At 49.5% G+C, this 16,380-nt stretch overlaps 1 protein-coding gene across 1 annotated transcript in view; it reads right to left on the reverse strand.

Annotated features, from left to right (window-relative positions):
- Positions 1-8,987, reverse strand: part of Cmtm7 (CKLF like MARVEL transmembrane domain containing 7) — a 30,354-nt gene extending 21,367 nt beyond the window's left edge. The window contains exon 1 of the mRNA XM_059268822.1: positions 8,682-8,987. Within this exon, the coding sequence (XP_059124805.1) occupies positions 8,682-8,816 (135 nt within the window). The 5' untranslated portion in view covers positions 8,817-8,987. The remainder of the gene's footprint in view (positions 1-8,681) is intronic.
- Between the last annotated feature and the right edge of the window lie 7,393 nt (positions 8,988-16,380).

Below are 16,380 nucleotides of genomic sequence, written 5' to 3' on the forward strand. Positions count from 1 at the left end.
CCATTCCCTGGAACACAACGCTGTCCGAAAGGATGCTCCTTTCTGTCCTTTTAGGGTTCTACTACATGGCAAGGCTGTACTCAAACCTGCATGTTCCTGCTTCAGCCTAAGTTCCTGAGAACCGGAATTACAGATGTATGCCACCACACCTGACAGGATTTTTATTTCTTCAGAATAGCTTGGGACAGGGACCATGGAGAAGAGGCAGACAGCAGAGATATGGCACCAATTCTACAGCTAAGTGGTTCGACAAGATACTCAGGTTGCCTATATCACTGCCTCATCTGTAAAATAGGGATGCCAGCTAACACCCAACCACAATATAGTGATGATAATGAGCTTTGAAAAATATCTTTAATTATATGCATGTGTGTGTGTCTGTGCACAGGAAGAGGCCAGGGACATAGTGGGTTTGAGCCCCTTGATGTGGGTGCTGGGATCCAAATTTGGGCCTTCCTCAATAGCAGTATGTCCCCAACTGCTGAATCACCTCGCTAGCCTGACCAAAAAAAGTTCTTACTTTACAAAATTCCATACAGGAAGCTGGGCATGGTGGCACAGGCTTTAATCCCAGCACTTGGGAGGCAGAGGCAGCGGATCTCTGTGAGTTCAAGGCCAACTTGGAACACAGTGATTTCCAGGACAGCCAGGGCTACATAGAGAAACCCTGCCTCAACAAAACAAAACAAAACAAAGCCAAATTCCACACAGGGCTGGGGACATGGCTCTCAGTTAGTAGAGTGCTTGCCTAGCATTCAGGAAGCCCTGGGTTTGACCCTCAGTTCCACCTAAAACTGGGTGATAGTGTGCACTGCTGTACCTGTAATCCCAGCACTTGAGGGGCACAAGAGGACCTCCCCTTTAGGAAGATGCAATGTTCCTTTTAAAGGCTCTTTACTGCATGTGTTAGGCCCTCCCTCTAGATAAACAGAAGTGGCAGTCTCTGGGGCCCTTAACTGCGTCCTCAGCACCCTTCAGCTCTGCAACGGTGTGATGTACTCACAGGAATGATGCTCCATCCCCTTTTCGTGTATCATCGATCAGCATCAGGAATTCCACCCTTACTCAGGATGGACTTACTCAGGATGGACTTACACAAGAGTGTGTCTCCCTGGGGTCCCCCAAGCGTGTGTCTGTCATGTTGAGCCAGTCTGGGAGAGCCTGCTCACCACACACAAAAGCTGCAGGCTTGGTGAGGAAAAAGTGACTTGGTTGGCCCTGGCCAGGTTCAAGTGCGGAGGCAGAATTCAATAGATTTTTTTTTTCTTTTAACATGGGGAAAGTCATAATTATCTCAATGGTTCTGTTTATCCAAAGGGGAGAAAGAAAACTATACAGCCAGAGGGATAGAGAGATAGCTCAGGAGTTAAGAGCACTTACATCTCTTCCAGAGGACTTGGGTTTGGTTCCCAGGACCCACATGGCAGATCACAACTGCCTATAGCTGGTAACTCCTGTTCAGGAAATCTTAGGTACTGTGGTGCACACAAACCCATCCAGGCACACACACATACACATAAATACAAATAATAAATCTAAAATAACCCCACACAGCCAGGGGCCGGGGAGGATGACTCGGTTGGTAAAGTACCTACTTAGAGAAGCAGGTGCTTTACCACAGCACCCATGCTTGTATTCTCGGCACTCTGGAGGTGGAGGCAGGAGGGTCAGACATCCAAGCTTACATTTAGGTACACATATATGTGGTGGGATACATGAATGAAACCCTGTCCAAAAAAAAAAAAAAAAAGCTTAGGTTCTGGGCTCTGACTTGGTGGGAACCCAAGTGTCACTAGTCATGGCTTTCAGGCCTTAAGACAAATGACAAAGCTCCTCTGCCTCAGCACTCACCTGTGAACATAGGCCCCAGCCTCCTGAGACAGTGAGAACAGCAAGGGAACAGAGAAAACACCCAGCTCTGCAGCTCTTGCCTGCCGTGCTCAGCCTGTCATTAGTTAGCTAACTACCACTCTTCTGCCGTAAAGGGGGAAAGGGGTTTTGCTTGTTTGTGCTTCTTCTTCTTCTTCTTCTTCTTCTTTTTTTTTTTTTTTTTGGTTTTTCGAGACAGGGTTTCTCTGTGTAGCTTTGCGCCTTCCTGGAACTCGCTTGGTAGCCCAGGCTGGCCTCGAACTCACAGAGATCCGCCTGGCTCTGCCTCCCGAGTGCTTCTTCTTAAGCAAGAGGGGAGTTGCAGCTGCTCAGGGAGGTGGGAATAAAAGTGGGGAGGTCCTGACGCAGGGTCGCATTTCCCCTGCTCTCCTGCATCTTCCAATCCATCCCCCTGGGAAGAAGGGGCTCTTCCCAGCAACTTCTCACCTGTTCCATCCAGCCATTTGTCCTAACCATGGGGTTGGGGGGGTGGGGAGGGGGCTGCCTCAGGACATAGCCAGCGTGAGCCAGGGGACCTGATGTCCGCTGGAGGCTGCACCTCTGCAGCTACAGATGCCTCACGAGGAGTGGAGTGCGGTCAGAAGGAGTGTTGTCACTTCTCGGAGTCCCTGGGGGCTCCCAGCTGGGTCCAAACCCCCAAGAGCCCGGAATGCCTTTACTGGCCTGTGAGAAATACAAGGAGTGTAGCCAGCCAGCGAGGAAGCTGCAGAGCTGTAGTGGATATCTGTTCTACCTATGACCTTGAGGTACAGTCCCTCCAGATGCAGCAGGTAACTGTTCCACCTATGACCTTGAAGTACCTGCCCCTGGGGCGTGGCCTCGGGGCTACCCTTAAGACCTGAGCCGCTCCTAGGCCAGTCTTTTCTCTCCGTGGTGGGCTTGGATGGTGCGGACTGACTGGGGCGGCAGAGCAGCGTGGGACTGTACCTCAGCCTTCCAGGACCCTGTGACGATTCTCCTATTCTGTTTAGTGAGCTTTCTTTCCTAATGAATTCCTTTTACCCTTTGAGCAGACTCCCGTGGATTTCTCGCAATACCGAGCCAGTCTGGTGATAAGGGAAGCAGCAGCTGGCAGGTCAGGGGGCCTTCCAGGGCCGAGGTTGGCCAGCAGCAGCGCAGGCGGCAGGCAGATGGCAGGGAGGAAACAGATGCGCTGCCCACGGGCCATGCAGGAAACCGGGGCAGGGGAAGAAGGAGAGGCCTTCTCTACTACCAGAATTTGAAGAACTACACCGTTCCCCGGGTGCTGCTGCTAGCACCCGGGACCTAGAGGGTCTCTGGGACCCATTGGACAGTTTAAAACAAAACCAGACAAACAAACCCCCCCCCCCCGGGAGTGTCGGCACACTAGGGGACCAATCACTGGCACTACAGGGGACCACGCACCCTTTCCCCTCCGCAGCCCACCAGCCTGGTGCACCCTCCTCATGGTCTCCAGGCAGTGTACCCCACCTTTGGCCAGTAGTTCTCAGCACAGCAGCAGCTGGCTCTTCAGGGTGCCTAGTGGGGGGCAGGGGCGGGGGTGGGTACTTGGCCGTGCCTACAAAACCCTTTGGATCTGCAGCTTGAGGATATAAAGTCTCCTGCTTGTGGGGCTCTATGTTCTAGAACTGTCTACGGTCACTGTCACCAGGAATTAAATACAGGCACATTTCCAAGCATGACTAACTAGCCTATCATTGTTCCTTTTCCAAAATGCCAGGCACCAAATCCACTATTACAATTATGATTACTATTCTACTTGGCACGTTGAAGTTTGTGGGCAATAAAGGGAAATCCATTAATTTACAGACATTCAAAGTCTAAAAACTAGGCCTGGGAGGTTGATAAATGCAGCCTGGGAGAGAGGAGCTAGCTGTGTGAGCCAGATGACTCAAGTTCAGTCTCCAGAACCTCATAAAAAGCCCCACGTGCAGATCAGGTTTGGATGTGTGCATGGGAGTTCTTGTGGGTGCACACACACAAACACACACACAGTAAGCGAAATAAAAAGTATTTTAAAAGTCTAGAAAAGCCTGGACATGGTGGTGCGCTTTTAATCCCAGCACTCAGGAGGCAGGGTAGGAGGATCTCTGGGAGTTTGAGGCCAGTCTAGAAAAGTGTTCAATGCCATCCACCCCTGAGGGGCACAAAGCTCTTCATTTCTCTTTGCAGAGGGCAAGTGGCATCTATCCCGAGGAACTATGGGCACACTTGTTGAACACGATTTCTCTACAAGGCAGGGCACTGTGACCGTGTGTACATGGACAGGCCTGGAGGCTGTGAACTTGAAGTGAGGCGGGGGAGAGGCTGTAACATGTGCCTCCATGCCTGGCTGCAAACCACGCTAGGAGAAAACAGATTGCAGCTGGGCCCGCTGGGGCATCCTGTCATTTCAGTACTCTGGAGGTGGAGGCAGGAGAATCAGGAGTTCAAGATTGTTCTCAGCTACATAGTGAGTGAGTCTGAGGCCAGTCTGGGCGGCTTGAGACGCTGCCTCAGAAATGGGGAAGGGGCCAAGACACAGTTGATAAGTACCCAGGACCTCAAGAAGAGTAGCCAGTGCTCTTAACTACTGAGCCATCTCTCCAGCGTTATCATCCATTTTAAGCATTTATTTTAGCCTTTAGCAGAAAGTGGCTTCCTGTTCTCGGTCAGGATTGGGCAGAATCTTAGCAATGTGTTTCTTGGCTGCCCTTCAGTCTCTGTATTTCTGGAGGTAGAAAATGAGGGTGCAGGTCACACTTGGATGGGATCTGAGTGCACTTTTAATGATTATAACAAAAGATTTGAGGGAAGCTAACATATTTATTTTGCTCTTTTTGAGGCAGTCTCACTATGTAGCCTTGAACTCACAGATATCCACATGCTGGGAATTCTGGGGTTCAAGGTGTGCAACCCCATGCCCGCACCCAAGGCAGAGTCTGTTGTAGTTCAGGTTGGTCTCGGACTCTCTATGTAGCCAAGGATGGTCTTGAATTTCTGACTCTCCTGCCTCCACCTCCTGAGTAGCTGGGATTACAGGTGTGCACATCACTTGTAGAAGATTCCACAAAACTGTCCTCTGACCTCTACATTCATTCTTTCCCTTCCAGCTATGGCCCCTTGGGCACCCAGGTGACACCCAAAGACTGGCCCATCAGCCTACACTCCGTGAGGCTGGGCAAGCTGTGGGTGTCCCTGAAATACAGTCCTGCTTCCCATACCCGGAGGCTGCCCAGATGCTCTTTGCCCCCTGAACTGCTTTTCTTTCAAATGGCTGACTGGGCCTTCATTCCGGTCTCCTGTGAAGTCCAGTGGCTTTTAGTCTAGTCTCAACGGTTGTCTAACCATCCACGACAACTTTGAACCGTTTCAGTCACCACCCCCAAATCTCTACCCACCAACAGTCACTTCTGACTTCCTCCCACCACCGCACTGGCCCAGCCCTGATCGGCCACTGATGTTCGTCCGTGTCTGTGATAATTTGCCTATTTTCAACATTTCAACTGATCAGAACCACAGAACGTGATCTTTTGGTGGGTGGCTTCCCCCTCTCACTTAGCACACTGTTTCTGAAGCTCCAATACAGTTGCATATCTCAGGATCCCCTCCTTTTCTTTTGCTGTATTATATTTAAGTAGAGTGCTTTTTTTCCCTCTATTAATTCATTCACCATTTAGCAGGTTGTCTGTGTTATTTCTAGCTTCTGGCCATTGTGAATGCTGCCACGAAAATGAATATATATAAATGTACATTTTCACTTCTCCTAGGCTAGCAGGAGTAGTGGTCACATGGTACACACACACACACACACACACACACACACACACACACACACACGCATCAGGTTTTCATGCTTATTTGGCACAACTTCTGACATACTGCACACTGCATCCTTACAGGAGCTATGCCATTTTACACTCCCATCAATAGTGTCCCAGAGTTCCAGCCTCTTTACACCTTCCACACCCTAGCCACTTGTCATCTGTCCCTATTATTATCGTCAACCTCATGTGTGTGACATTGTCTCACAATGGTTTTGATTTCTCTGGATTGTTAGCAAGTTCAAACTCTGCCAGAATTGTGTGTTCTGGGGATGCAAGGGGACACCTGTGCAAACTAGACTTCAGCTGCTCCCACCAGCTGGGTGGTTTGGGTGCTCATGGCCTTTCAGGCAGTTTCCTCACCAGTCAATGACATGACTCACTCCATTCCTTAAAAGCACTCAGTGAGATGATATAGTCATGGTGTACAGCAATGCATTTCCCTGCACATTACTGAAAGCTGGCTTAGAAAAAAGAGCCTGGTGTGGTAACGAGTGCCTTTAATCTCAATACTTGGGAGGTAGGGGCAGGCAGATCTCTGAGTTCAAGGCTAGTCTGGTCTAGAGTGAGTTCCAAAACAGCCAGGGATATATAGAGAAACCCTGACTGGAAAAACAAAACAAAAAGATGCTTTTAAATGAATTCCTTCAAGTCAAGAACAGTGATCATGTGACTAGCCCATTGAGGAAGATGAAAGACATCGAGCACAGGACTGCAAGGGTCACTCCTGAATAAACGATGCGCAGGCACCAGGACTCACGTGAGTCTCACTTTCTTCTTGCCTCTGGCCTCTTCATTTCTACAAGTCACAAGCCCAGAGGAGCCTAAGGCAATTTCCCCTAGGTAGTCGTTATCCTCCTCTTGTAGCCCAGGCTGGCCTGGAACTCACTGGGTATCCAAGAATGACCATGAATCCCTGATGCTCTTGCGTCTGCCACCTGAGTTCTGAACGCTGGGGTTAAAGGTAGGAACCACCATACCCATAACTGGGGTGCTGGGAATTGGTCTAATACATCTAATCAAGTACTCTAACCAACTGAGCTACAGCCCCAGCCCTGGCCTTTGCAGTTTTTAATTTTTCAGATATGTATGTGTGTCTGTGTGTGGGCAGGTGCCAGTGCAGGAGCCCAAGGAAGTCAAAGGCATCAGATCTCCCTGGAGTTAGAGTTATAGAGCCGCCTGAAGTAGGTGTGGGGATCAAACTTGGGTCTTCTGGAACGGAAGTACCACTTCTTAACCACTGAGCCATCTTTCCAACCCCAGCCTTTGTGGTTCTTAAGGTTACCATGCTGAAAAATCTTTCGTCGGAACACACCGAAAGCACTTCACATGAAGTTGAGACACAGAGGTCTGTACGGCACTGAGATACTGGCCCTGGAGAGTGCTGTCGGCGTGGCGGCTTCCGCTGGCCCCCACCTGATAAGCGAGAGGTTTCTATCACTGAAGACCCCCCGTCAGAAGAGGTTCCTATCAATGAAGAACCCCGAACAGCCGGGCTGAGGCAGGAGCCAGACAGGAGGCCCCCAGCAGGCAGCCTCACTCCCAAGATTTGATGAGCTGGCTGCAGTGGAGGTGGGAGACCTGGCCTGGGCTTTAAGAGGAGCAGAGAGGCAGCAGGCAGATGAAGCCACTGTTAAAATCTTTGCTCTCTGATTTTGAACAGGTACCCATACGCTGGCACAATAACCCTGTCCCTCAGACTCATGGGCCAGCATTAACGTTTCTTCCCTCCATTATTAATGTTGTGCACCAAAATCACAGGCGAACACAGACATTTCTCACCCGCTTCACTTGTGGATCAAGGCAGAGGCCTCTGATCCAAACCTCTGCCCATGGACCTCATCTCCACCTGTGCCTAGAGTCTCTCTGACTCCAGCCATCTGAGAGGTGGCCTCTCGGTTTTGTTTGGCTGATCGAGGCCCTTAGCCTGGGTCCCACACACCACTCTGATCAAACCAAAACAGCTTAGTACCACATGTTTAGTTCCTTTTTAAAATGCCTCTGTGTCCTGATTTTGGTCCATTCAGGTACCCTTCTTAAGAGAGGGAGAACTTCTCCTTCCTCCCTTTCCACACAGAATGCCAGTCACCTTTCCACACAGAATGCAACCGAAATGACGGCAATGGATGGCAGAAAGCTCTGGCCCTGTACCCCAGCCCCTAGGGGCTGCTCCCGCTTAGCAGGCAGGACCCAGCTTCCGGGTCTGCGACCTTGCACCGGGGTCCCTAGACTTCTGTCCCCACAGCTTTCTACAAAACCACCACTCCCCACTCCGCCCATGGTGAGTGGGGAATCAAACCGTCCAACCAGTTCCAAAACACACCACACAAACAGTATTGAAGACGAGACATTTCAAAGAAGTTGAAAAACAAAAACAAAACAAAACAGAAAACAAAAACAGGAGGGGTAAAAGAAGGGTGGGTAAAGAGCGAACTGGAACAGGCCCGGCAGCTTCTGGCCGGGCCAGAGGCTTTTTGTGCAGCCCTGGTCACACTAACAACCGGCCCCCTCACCCTGCCTGGCTCCAAGTGACCACCAGAAGCCCCTCAGCCACAGGCCTTCCCAGTTAACCATCTGCCTTCGGAGGAGCCTCTGAGGCCTGGGGGAGTGCAGGGGGCCCGGCGATCGTCGTAAAGGCGGCGCTTCTCCCCGTCCCCAGCAGAGATCGGAAAGCCAAGCCGAGCCCTCGGCTCTCGGGCGGCCAGGCGCGGCCTGGGGACGGCAGGGAACAGCCAGGGACTCTCCCTCCCCTGCCCGGGTGCGAGACGTGCGGCCTGGAGAAGAGGAAGGAAGACGAGAAGGAACTTGCACCCCAGGTTTCGGTGGGGAAGCGGGCCGGGCCCCGCAGGGCGGCGGTTGGAGAAGGGAGGGGGCCGGGGACCCTGCGGGCTGCTCCGGGAACTTTCTAGGAGACACTGGGGACACCAAAGCGGTGCGCGGTGCTCCCGGAGTCCCGGCCAGGTGCAGCCCCGTGTACGCGTCCCCAGGCCACTCCACTCTTCTTACCATCTGCGCCACTTTGAGCAGGGCGCCCTGGGTGCGCGGGTACACCCGGTCCAGCAGTCCCTCCGAGGGCTGGCCTGGCCCCGGCGCGCCGCCGCTGCTGCACGTGGTCCGGATGAGCCCCGATCCATGCGACATCGCGGGGGCCCAGACCGGCGGGCCGCCTCCGGGGCCCCGGGACCTCTGGCCCGTGAAGCTGAGACGGGACGGGGCGGGGCCTCAGGGGCGGGGCGCACGGGTCCCTCTTCCCAGCTGTGGCGGGACCCAGAGAGGACCCGCTAGCAGATGCCCCGCAAGCTCCTGCCCACCAGACGCGCGGAAGTTGGACTGGTGTGGGCAGGAAACCGGACGCCTGGGGTACTGGCCTCTCCCAGGAGCGCACCGCCCAGGTCACAGCTGGTGACGAGCCTCCAGGGATTTTTTTTTTGTGTGTGGGTGTGGCTGCCGCTGGGTGCCGACACCACTAGGGTGAAATGCTCGGAGCGTACCCTCCTGCGCTGTTCATTTCTGCTGCGTGTGCACGTGTGTGTGTGTGTGTGTGTGCACAGTTGTGCGTGCACACACCTTCCTTCCCCCATCCTCCCTCTATTCCGCTTTCTTTGTTTTTTTTTTTTAATTTTTTTTTTTTTTTAAAGACAGGCTCTCTCTTGCCGGCGTCGTGGCACATATTTTTAATTCCAGCACTGGGGAGGCAGAGGCAGGAGGATCTCTGTGAGTTCGAGGTCAACCTGGTTTACATAGTGAGTTTCAGGGCCTCCGGGACTACATAGAGAGACTTTGTCTCAAAAACAAACAAACAAACAAACAAAAACAAACAAACAAACAAGTCAGTATCTCACATGTACCCCTGGCTAGCCTGGAACTCACTATATGAACCCAGCTAATCTCAAACTCACAGGTATCCTGCCTCAGCGCCCCCGCCCCCCCCCCCAGTGTTGGAACGTAAAGGTGTGCACCACACTCCACTGACCTTTTAGATGACTCTAGGCTGTGTAAAGTTGACAGTTAAAGTTAACCAGGAAACATCTTCAATATTGTGAGACATCTTTTTAATTATGTGTGTGCGTGTATTGTGCGTGTATTGTATGCACAGTGTGTGTGTGTGTGTGTGTGTGTGTGTGTGTGTGTGTGTGTGTGTGTACACGCGCATGCGCGCGCGCTGAGGAGGCTGTTGGTGTCCTGCTCTGTCACTCTCTGCCTCTCAGAGGCCCATATCCCTCTCTGTATTAGTCACTCTTCTTCCCCATACTGAGAAAACACCTAGCAAAAAGCAGCCTAAGGAAAGAGGAGACGATTTTGGTTCATGGGGGAAGGTTTTTTTTTCTGGTCTGTTATTGGACCTGGGGTGAACAGACGTTCATGTCTCAGAAGTCACACAATACAGGCTTAGTCCTAATTCTTTTTTTTCCCTTCCCAAGACAGTTTCTCTGTGTAGCCCTGGTTGTCCTGGAACTCAAAGAGATCCACCTGCCTCTGCCTCTCAAATGCTAGGATTAAAGGCGTGCGCCACTATCGCTGCCTGATTTAAGGCTTTTTTTTTTTAGACTCCTTTTGATTTTTAAATGTATTTATTTCTTTTATGTTTATGAGTGTTCTGACTACATCTATGTCTGTGCACCACGTGTGTGCCTGGTGCCTGAAGAGGCCAGAAGAGGGTGATACAGACAATTGTGAGCTGCCACTGGGTTCTGGGAATTGATCTTGGATCCTCTGGAAGAACAACCAGTGCTCTTAACCAATGAGCCATCTCTCCAGCCCAAGGAAGACTATTTTTCTTTGATATACAAGATTGAGGCCTCATTAAAAGTTAAAATGGCTAGAGGTCAGACTATACATTTTGCTGATATACTCAGCAGAAACTATTACCCCTGTGATGCCAGGAAGCCTCTCCCCCATCCATTCTTCCCTCACACAGTCCAAATATCCACCCTTATATCCAGTCCTACTTACAGCATCTTACATCATCTTCCCTGTATCCCACATCACCCACACTTGCCCTTTACAGCTTCCTGCTTACAGGTCACTTCCTGTTTATTTTTGTGTACTTCAGAGACAGGGCCTCACTAAGTAGCTCTGGCTGGTCTTGAACTCTCTAGGGAGACTAGGCTGGCCTCCAACTCACGGAGATCAACATGCCTCTGCCTCCTGAGTGCTGGGATTAAAGGTGTGTGACACCTGTGTGTTGTTTATTTTAAACTTCTCAGACTCACGACCTTGCAGGCAAACTTGACTGTGAGTAATTTTCTACTCTAAACTAGTTTGGGCAAGAGAGGATGGGTGGGTAACTAAGCAGAGTTTGGGTGGGAGGAACAGCAAGACCAGCAGGTGTTAGCAGGGGTCTGGTGTTTTCTGTTCATTTGCACCAGGACCTAAGCTGGCTCCAGGCACCTTTGAAAATGAACTGTTGGATGTGATTTTGACAGTGTTTGTCACGTAGCCTAGACTGGCCAGCAAGTCTCGGAGATTCTCCCGGCCCTGCCTCCCCAGTGCTGGGACTGCAGGCGTGGGTGCAAAGGGATCCAAACTCAGGTCCTCAGGCTTGTGCAGAAAGCACCTGTACCCACCGAGTCATGGCTCCAGTGCACGTGTGTGTGCACTGTGTATACTCACACACTTACATTCTGGCATTGTATGTCCATGTTATTTTCTTTGGAAACTTATCTTTTCCATTACATTTCAATTAAGGCCATTTTCCCACACAATGCCATCTTTTCTATTAAAACACTAATTGTCTTGGGGTAGAGATACAGACTTTGAGTTGGTTTCTCCCCCAGATGTATCTTCAGTGTTTCATACAGAGACACAGTTTGCATTTGAAATCTTTTGTATGCTAATACTCTGAAGGGATCTCTCCGGTGAAGGGAGCAATTTAAAAATCTGAAAATGAATTATTGCAATTAAACATTTCCTCTCTCGATTTTCTTTCAGTTTTCAAATACTAGCCAAATATTTATCATTAGGAGGATGGATTGGGAAAGCAATGAGAAGAGATGAAATGCCTCAAGCCTTTCTTTTATTGATTAGCCTGGAGTAGGTAAACACATTAAATTAAAAACCTGCCCAGTTCCATCTAAGAGGCCAGGAAACGCTGAAAAGTGGACTCAGCTGTTGAGCACAAATGATGGGAGAGATGATTTTAGGTGAGCATACAAAGTAACGGCTTTCATCGTGGCATCTTAAAAATATTTTAATTACACTTATGTATTTGTGTGTGTGTGTGTGTGTGTGTGTGTGTGTGTGTGTCCATCCCACTGTGAGGTCAGAGGGCAGTTTGACTGGCTTGGCAGTCTCTAAATAGACCAGGATGGACTCAAATATGCCTGTCTCTTTTAGGCACGATGGGGGTGCACACATTTAACCCCAGCACTTAAGAGGCAGAAGCGAGGGGGATCTCTGAGTTGAGGCCAGCCTGGTCTACAGAGTGAGTTCCAGGACAGCCTGGGCTACACAGAGAAACCCTGTCTGGTGTGTGGGGGAGGATGCAGCATTATGCTGTTTTTTCTTTTTTTTAATTTCTTTTTTTTTTTTTTTTTTGGAGCTGAGGATCGAACCCAGGGCCTTGTGCTTGCTAGGCAAGTGCTCTACCACTGAGCTAAATCCTCAACCCCTTTTCTTTTTTTTAAACAACAAAAATACAAATCAAATCAAATCCAGTTCAAATGTTTCAACTATTGATACAAAAACAAAACAAAACAAAACAACCCCTAAAAAGAATAAGAGATGGTTTATTCTGAAGCCAAATTTGAGTGACTGTGGTCCTGGAACACAGATTTAAGTTAACTCAAATTCCATGTTCCCCTGCAGAAGCACTTGTATAGCTTTACAGAACAAAGTCACAAACCAAGGCAAGTTTAAAATCTGTTAGTGGATGCGTCAGAGAGAGGCTGTTACGAGATGGGAAGGCTTTTCTGTAGGCCTCAGATGCTGTCTGGTGACATTCTTAGCTTTGGGGTTGTGGAAGCCTGTGTTCTGCTAAGTTCATAGATTCCAGAGGTTTTTAATCTATTAGTCACAGGTTGTTAGTTGCTAACCAGACAGAGAAGTGAGCAAGGAATGGCCATTCAAGGGAGGGATGATAGCGTGAGAGATAAGGTAACTAGTTATCTGAGGACCTGCAACATTCCAACCTCTCCATAGCACTACAGTTCTATCAGTCAATCAGTTGTTGCAGACACAGCTTCTTTCCAGGAATTCTTGTTGACACCAGCTTTCTGGAATCATTGCACACTTGAAGATGATTCACCAGAAAGGTCTCTTGATTTTTTTTTTTTTAAAGAAAGAAATTTTTCTTTTGGTTGAACCCATGTGTATTGTTTTGATGAATTCTCAGGGGAGTTTATGGGCCTGCTTCTGAGAAACCAGAGAAAGGCAGACGGGAAGATGGTGTTCACGATGGTCTTTGGGATTTCCAGCCTAGGAAGAGCCATGCTCACCCCAGTGGACTTTACTCCTTTACACTTGAAAGAGCCTCCCTTGGAAGGTTCCCAGAAACGCCTTTTTAGGCCTCTATTTTTTTGCCCTTTTATGGAGCCTTGACAGCAGGATAAAGTACTTAACAAAATCCACTGGCTAAGTGGACGGTATCCTTGCTTTGGTTAGGGAGAGGACAGAGAAATAGCACACAAGACTATTTTAATTAATTCATTTTTGGTTTTGATGACCTGGGGGATTACATACAATGAGATTACCCAAACTTTACTTTTTTCCTGTTGTTTTGAGACACAGTCTTGCTTTGTAGCCCTGACTCACAGGAATTCTTTCTTATGTAGACCAGGCTGGTCTTGAACAGGAACAAGCTGCCTCTGCTTCTGGGCTTGAAAGCATGTACCACCATACCTGGGTGTCTGAGTCGGTGTCCTGTTGCTGTGAAGAGACACCATGACCACGGCAACTCTTATCAAGAGAACGTTTAATTGGGGCTGGCTCACAGTTCAGAGGTTTAGTCCGTTATCGCTGTGGTGGGGAGGATGGCAGCGTGCAGGCAGACACGATGCTGGAGTAGCTGGGAGTCCTACAACTGGAACCCCGGCAGCGAGAACACCCCCAGTGACACACGTCCTCCAACAAGGCTACAACTCCTAATCCCTCCCAAAGAGCGCCACTCCCTGATCACCCAGCACTCAAATACATGAGCCTGTGGGGGCCGTTCTTATTCAAACCACCACAGCTGGCTTTTTTTTGAGACATTGTTTCGTAGTAGACTAGCTGTCATGGGGGGGAGGGGTGGGGGGGTGACTGAGGGTGGTGAATGTATTCACCCTTAGATCAGTGATTCCCAAGGCTGCGACTCTTTTTTAGGGGGGCGGGGATTCAAGACAGGGTTTCTCTGAGTAGTTTTGGTGCTTGTCCTGGATCTCGCTCTGTAGACCAGGCGGGCCTCGAACTCACAGAGATCCGCCTGGCTCTGCCTCCCAATGCCGGGATTAAAGGCGTGTGCCACCACCGCCCAGCTAGGCTGTGACTCTTTAATACAGTTCCTCATGTTTTGGTGATCCCACCATAAAATTATTTTCGTGGCTATTTCATAACTGTAATTTTGCTGCTGTTATGAATCGTAATGTAAATATCTGTTTTCTGATGGTTTTGGTGACCCTGTGAAAGGGCCATTGGACCTCAAAGGGGTCCGTAAGCCACAAGTTGAGAACCATTGTTTTAGACCGTGTGGGCAGTGAACGCATTCACTCTGTAGACCAGCACAGCAGGCAAAGCCTATCCAGTATATCTCAGGAGCAGCAGCCTGGGCAGTAACATGAGAACTGCTGGCAGCTTTACTGTATCTTTTGCAAGGTCGCCAAGCGGCAGGTTGTCCCAGGGATGCCATGGAGAACCAAATAAACAAGACAAACCCAAACACGCAGACGAAAGAAACAGCACTGAACAGGGACCACGGAAAGCCCTAGAAGCCTGTGGGATGTCATATTGAGAGCGAGTGCTTCAGCCCTGCACATGACAGCAACCCCACTAACGTTTCTGTGGTTTTTCTTGTTTTTTAAAAACTCAAGTTGAAAAGTCACCCCAAGATACTTGCTGTAGCAGCAGGAACTGTCCCGCCTAAAAACACTTCCTCTCAGTGCATGTGCCTGGCTCATCTGAGCTCTCCCACTATCTGATAACAGCTACTGAGGATACCATCATAGTTGAGATAAAGATTTGAAGTATGGAGACATATTTTGGCATAGAAGTTCTGCCCAAATTTGGCACACTCATCTCTGGGGTCAGGAAGATTTGTGTGTGTGCACCCATGCTGGACAACACACAACCTTAGATATGGTTCCTCCGGTGCTGTCCACCTTTTCCGTGACAGGGTCTCTCACTGGCTGCCTCAGAACTCCACAAGTAGGTTTAGCTGGCTGAGTAGAAGCTCTGAGGGGCCCACCTGGCTTTGCTTCACTAGTGCTGGGATTATAAATGCACTATGGCTCAGCCCTTAAAGGCTAGGCTCACAACCAAAAATAAATGCACTACCAGGCCTGAATTTTTTTTTTGGGGGGGGGGGTGGAGGGCAGGGTCTGATGTAGCCTCAGGCAGACCTTGAACTTCTGATCCTCTAGCTCCTACCTCTTGAGTGTTGGGGTTACATGTGTGCGTGTACCTATGCCAGGGATTGAACTTGGGGCTTCTAAAGTGCTCTACCAGAAGAGTCACGGCCTCAGCATTATTTATTTATTTATTTTTAAATGTGGGTTCAGGAGATCAAAGTCAGGTCCCCTGCTTGCAAGGCAACTGAGCCGTTTCCCCAGCCCTCAACAACATGATTTAAAGGTGCCTGTACCTATCGATCCTTTTGATGGCTACATATTTATTTTATGTGTTCTAGAATGAACAATCCTGTCCTGATGGCATCTTTCCCAGGAGCTCATTACTGAGCCTGAGGCCATGTCTCATTTGATTGCTCTAGCACATGGGCCAGCATGTGAGAGTCATGGGCACTGTGGCTCCCAGATCTGAAGAGATGGGCTGTCTTGCCACCCTGTTCTGGTGACAAAGGACAAGTGTTTTCTGACAAATATGGCTGCCTGAGTAGCCCCGAGAGCAGGAGAGCTTTCTCAGCCGCAAGGCTCTGGGTGTACCTCCTATCCGTCATATTAAACATCTGCTGGGGCGTCGCGCCAGTTAACCTGGTGTCTTCAACATTAGCTTTGGAGAGAGATAAGCAGGTAAGAGCCACACATTGCTCCTGCAGGGGACCAAGCTCATAACTGCCTAAGCACCAGCTATAGGGGATTTGATGTCCTCACCCTACATATATATGTATATAAAATTAAAAATAAAAATAAGCCACATGGTAGTGGGGCATGCCTTTAATCCCTGGGAGGCAGAGGCAGGTGGATCTCTGAGTTCGAGGCCAGCCTGGTTTACAGAGTGAGTTCCAGGACTGCCAGGGCTACACAGAGAAGCCCTGTCTCAAAAAACCAAACAAATAAACAAATAAAAATAAATAAATCTTTAAAAAGAAAAATTAGCTTTGGGCCAGTGAGATGGATCGGTGGGCAAAGAAAGGCTCCTGCTGCCGAGCTTGGAGCCCTACGTTTTATCCTTGGGACCTGGAGGGTGGAAGGAGAGAACTCACTCCTGCAAGTTGGCCTCGGACCTCAACATGTGCACTGTGGCCAACTTGTATACCCACACCCACACACAAACACATACACACAGGCACACATACTAAATTAGCAAAAATGTAATTAAAAAATTTGACACACTC

This window comes from Peromyscus eremicus, chromosome 7 (assembly GCF_949786415.1).
Source record: "Peromyscus eremicus chromosome 7, PerEre_H2_v1, whole genome shotgun sequence".
Classification (NCBI taxonomy): Eukaryota; Metazoa; Chordata; class Mammalia; order Rodentia; family Cricetidae; genus Peromyscus; species Peromyscus eremicus.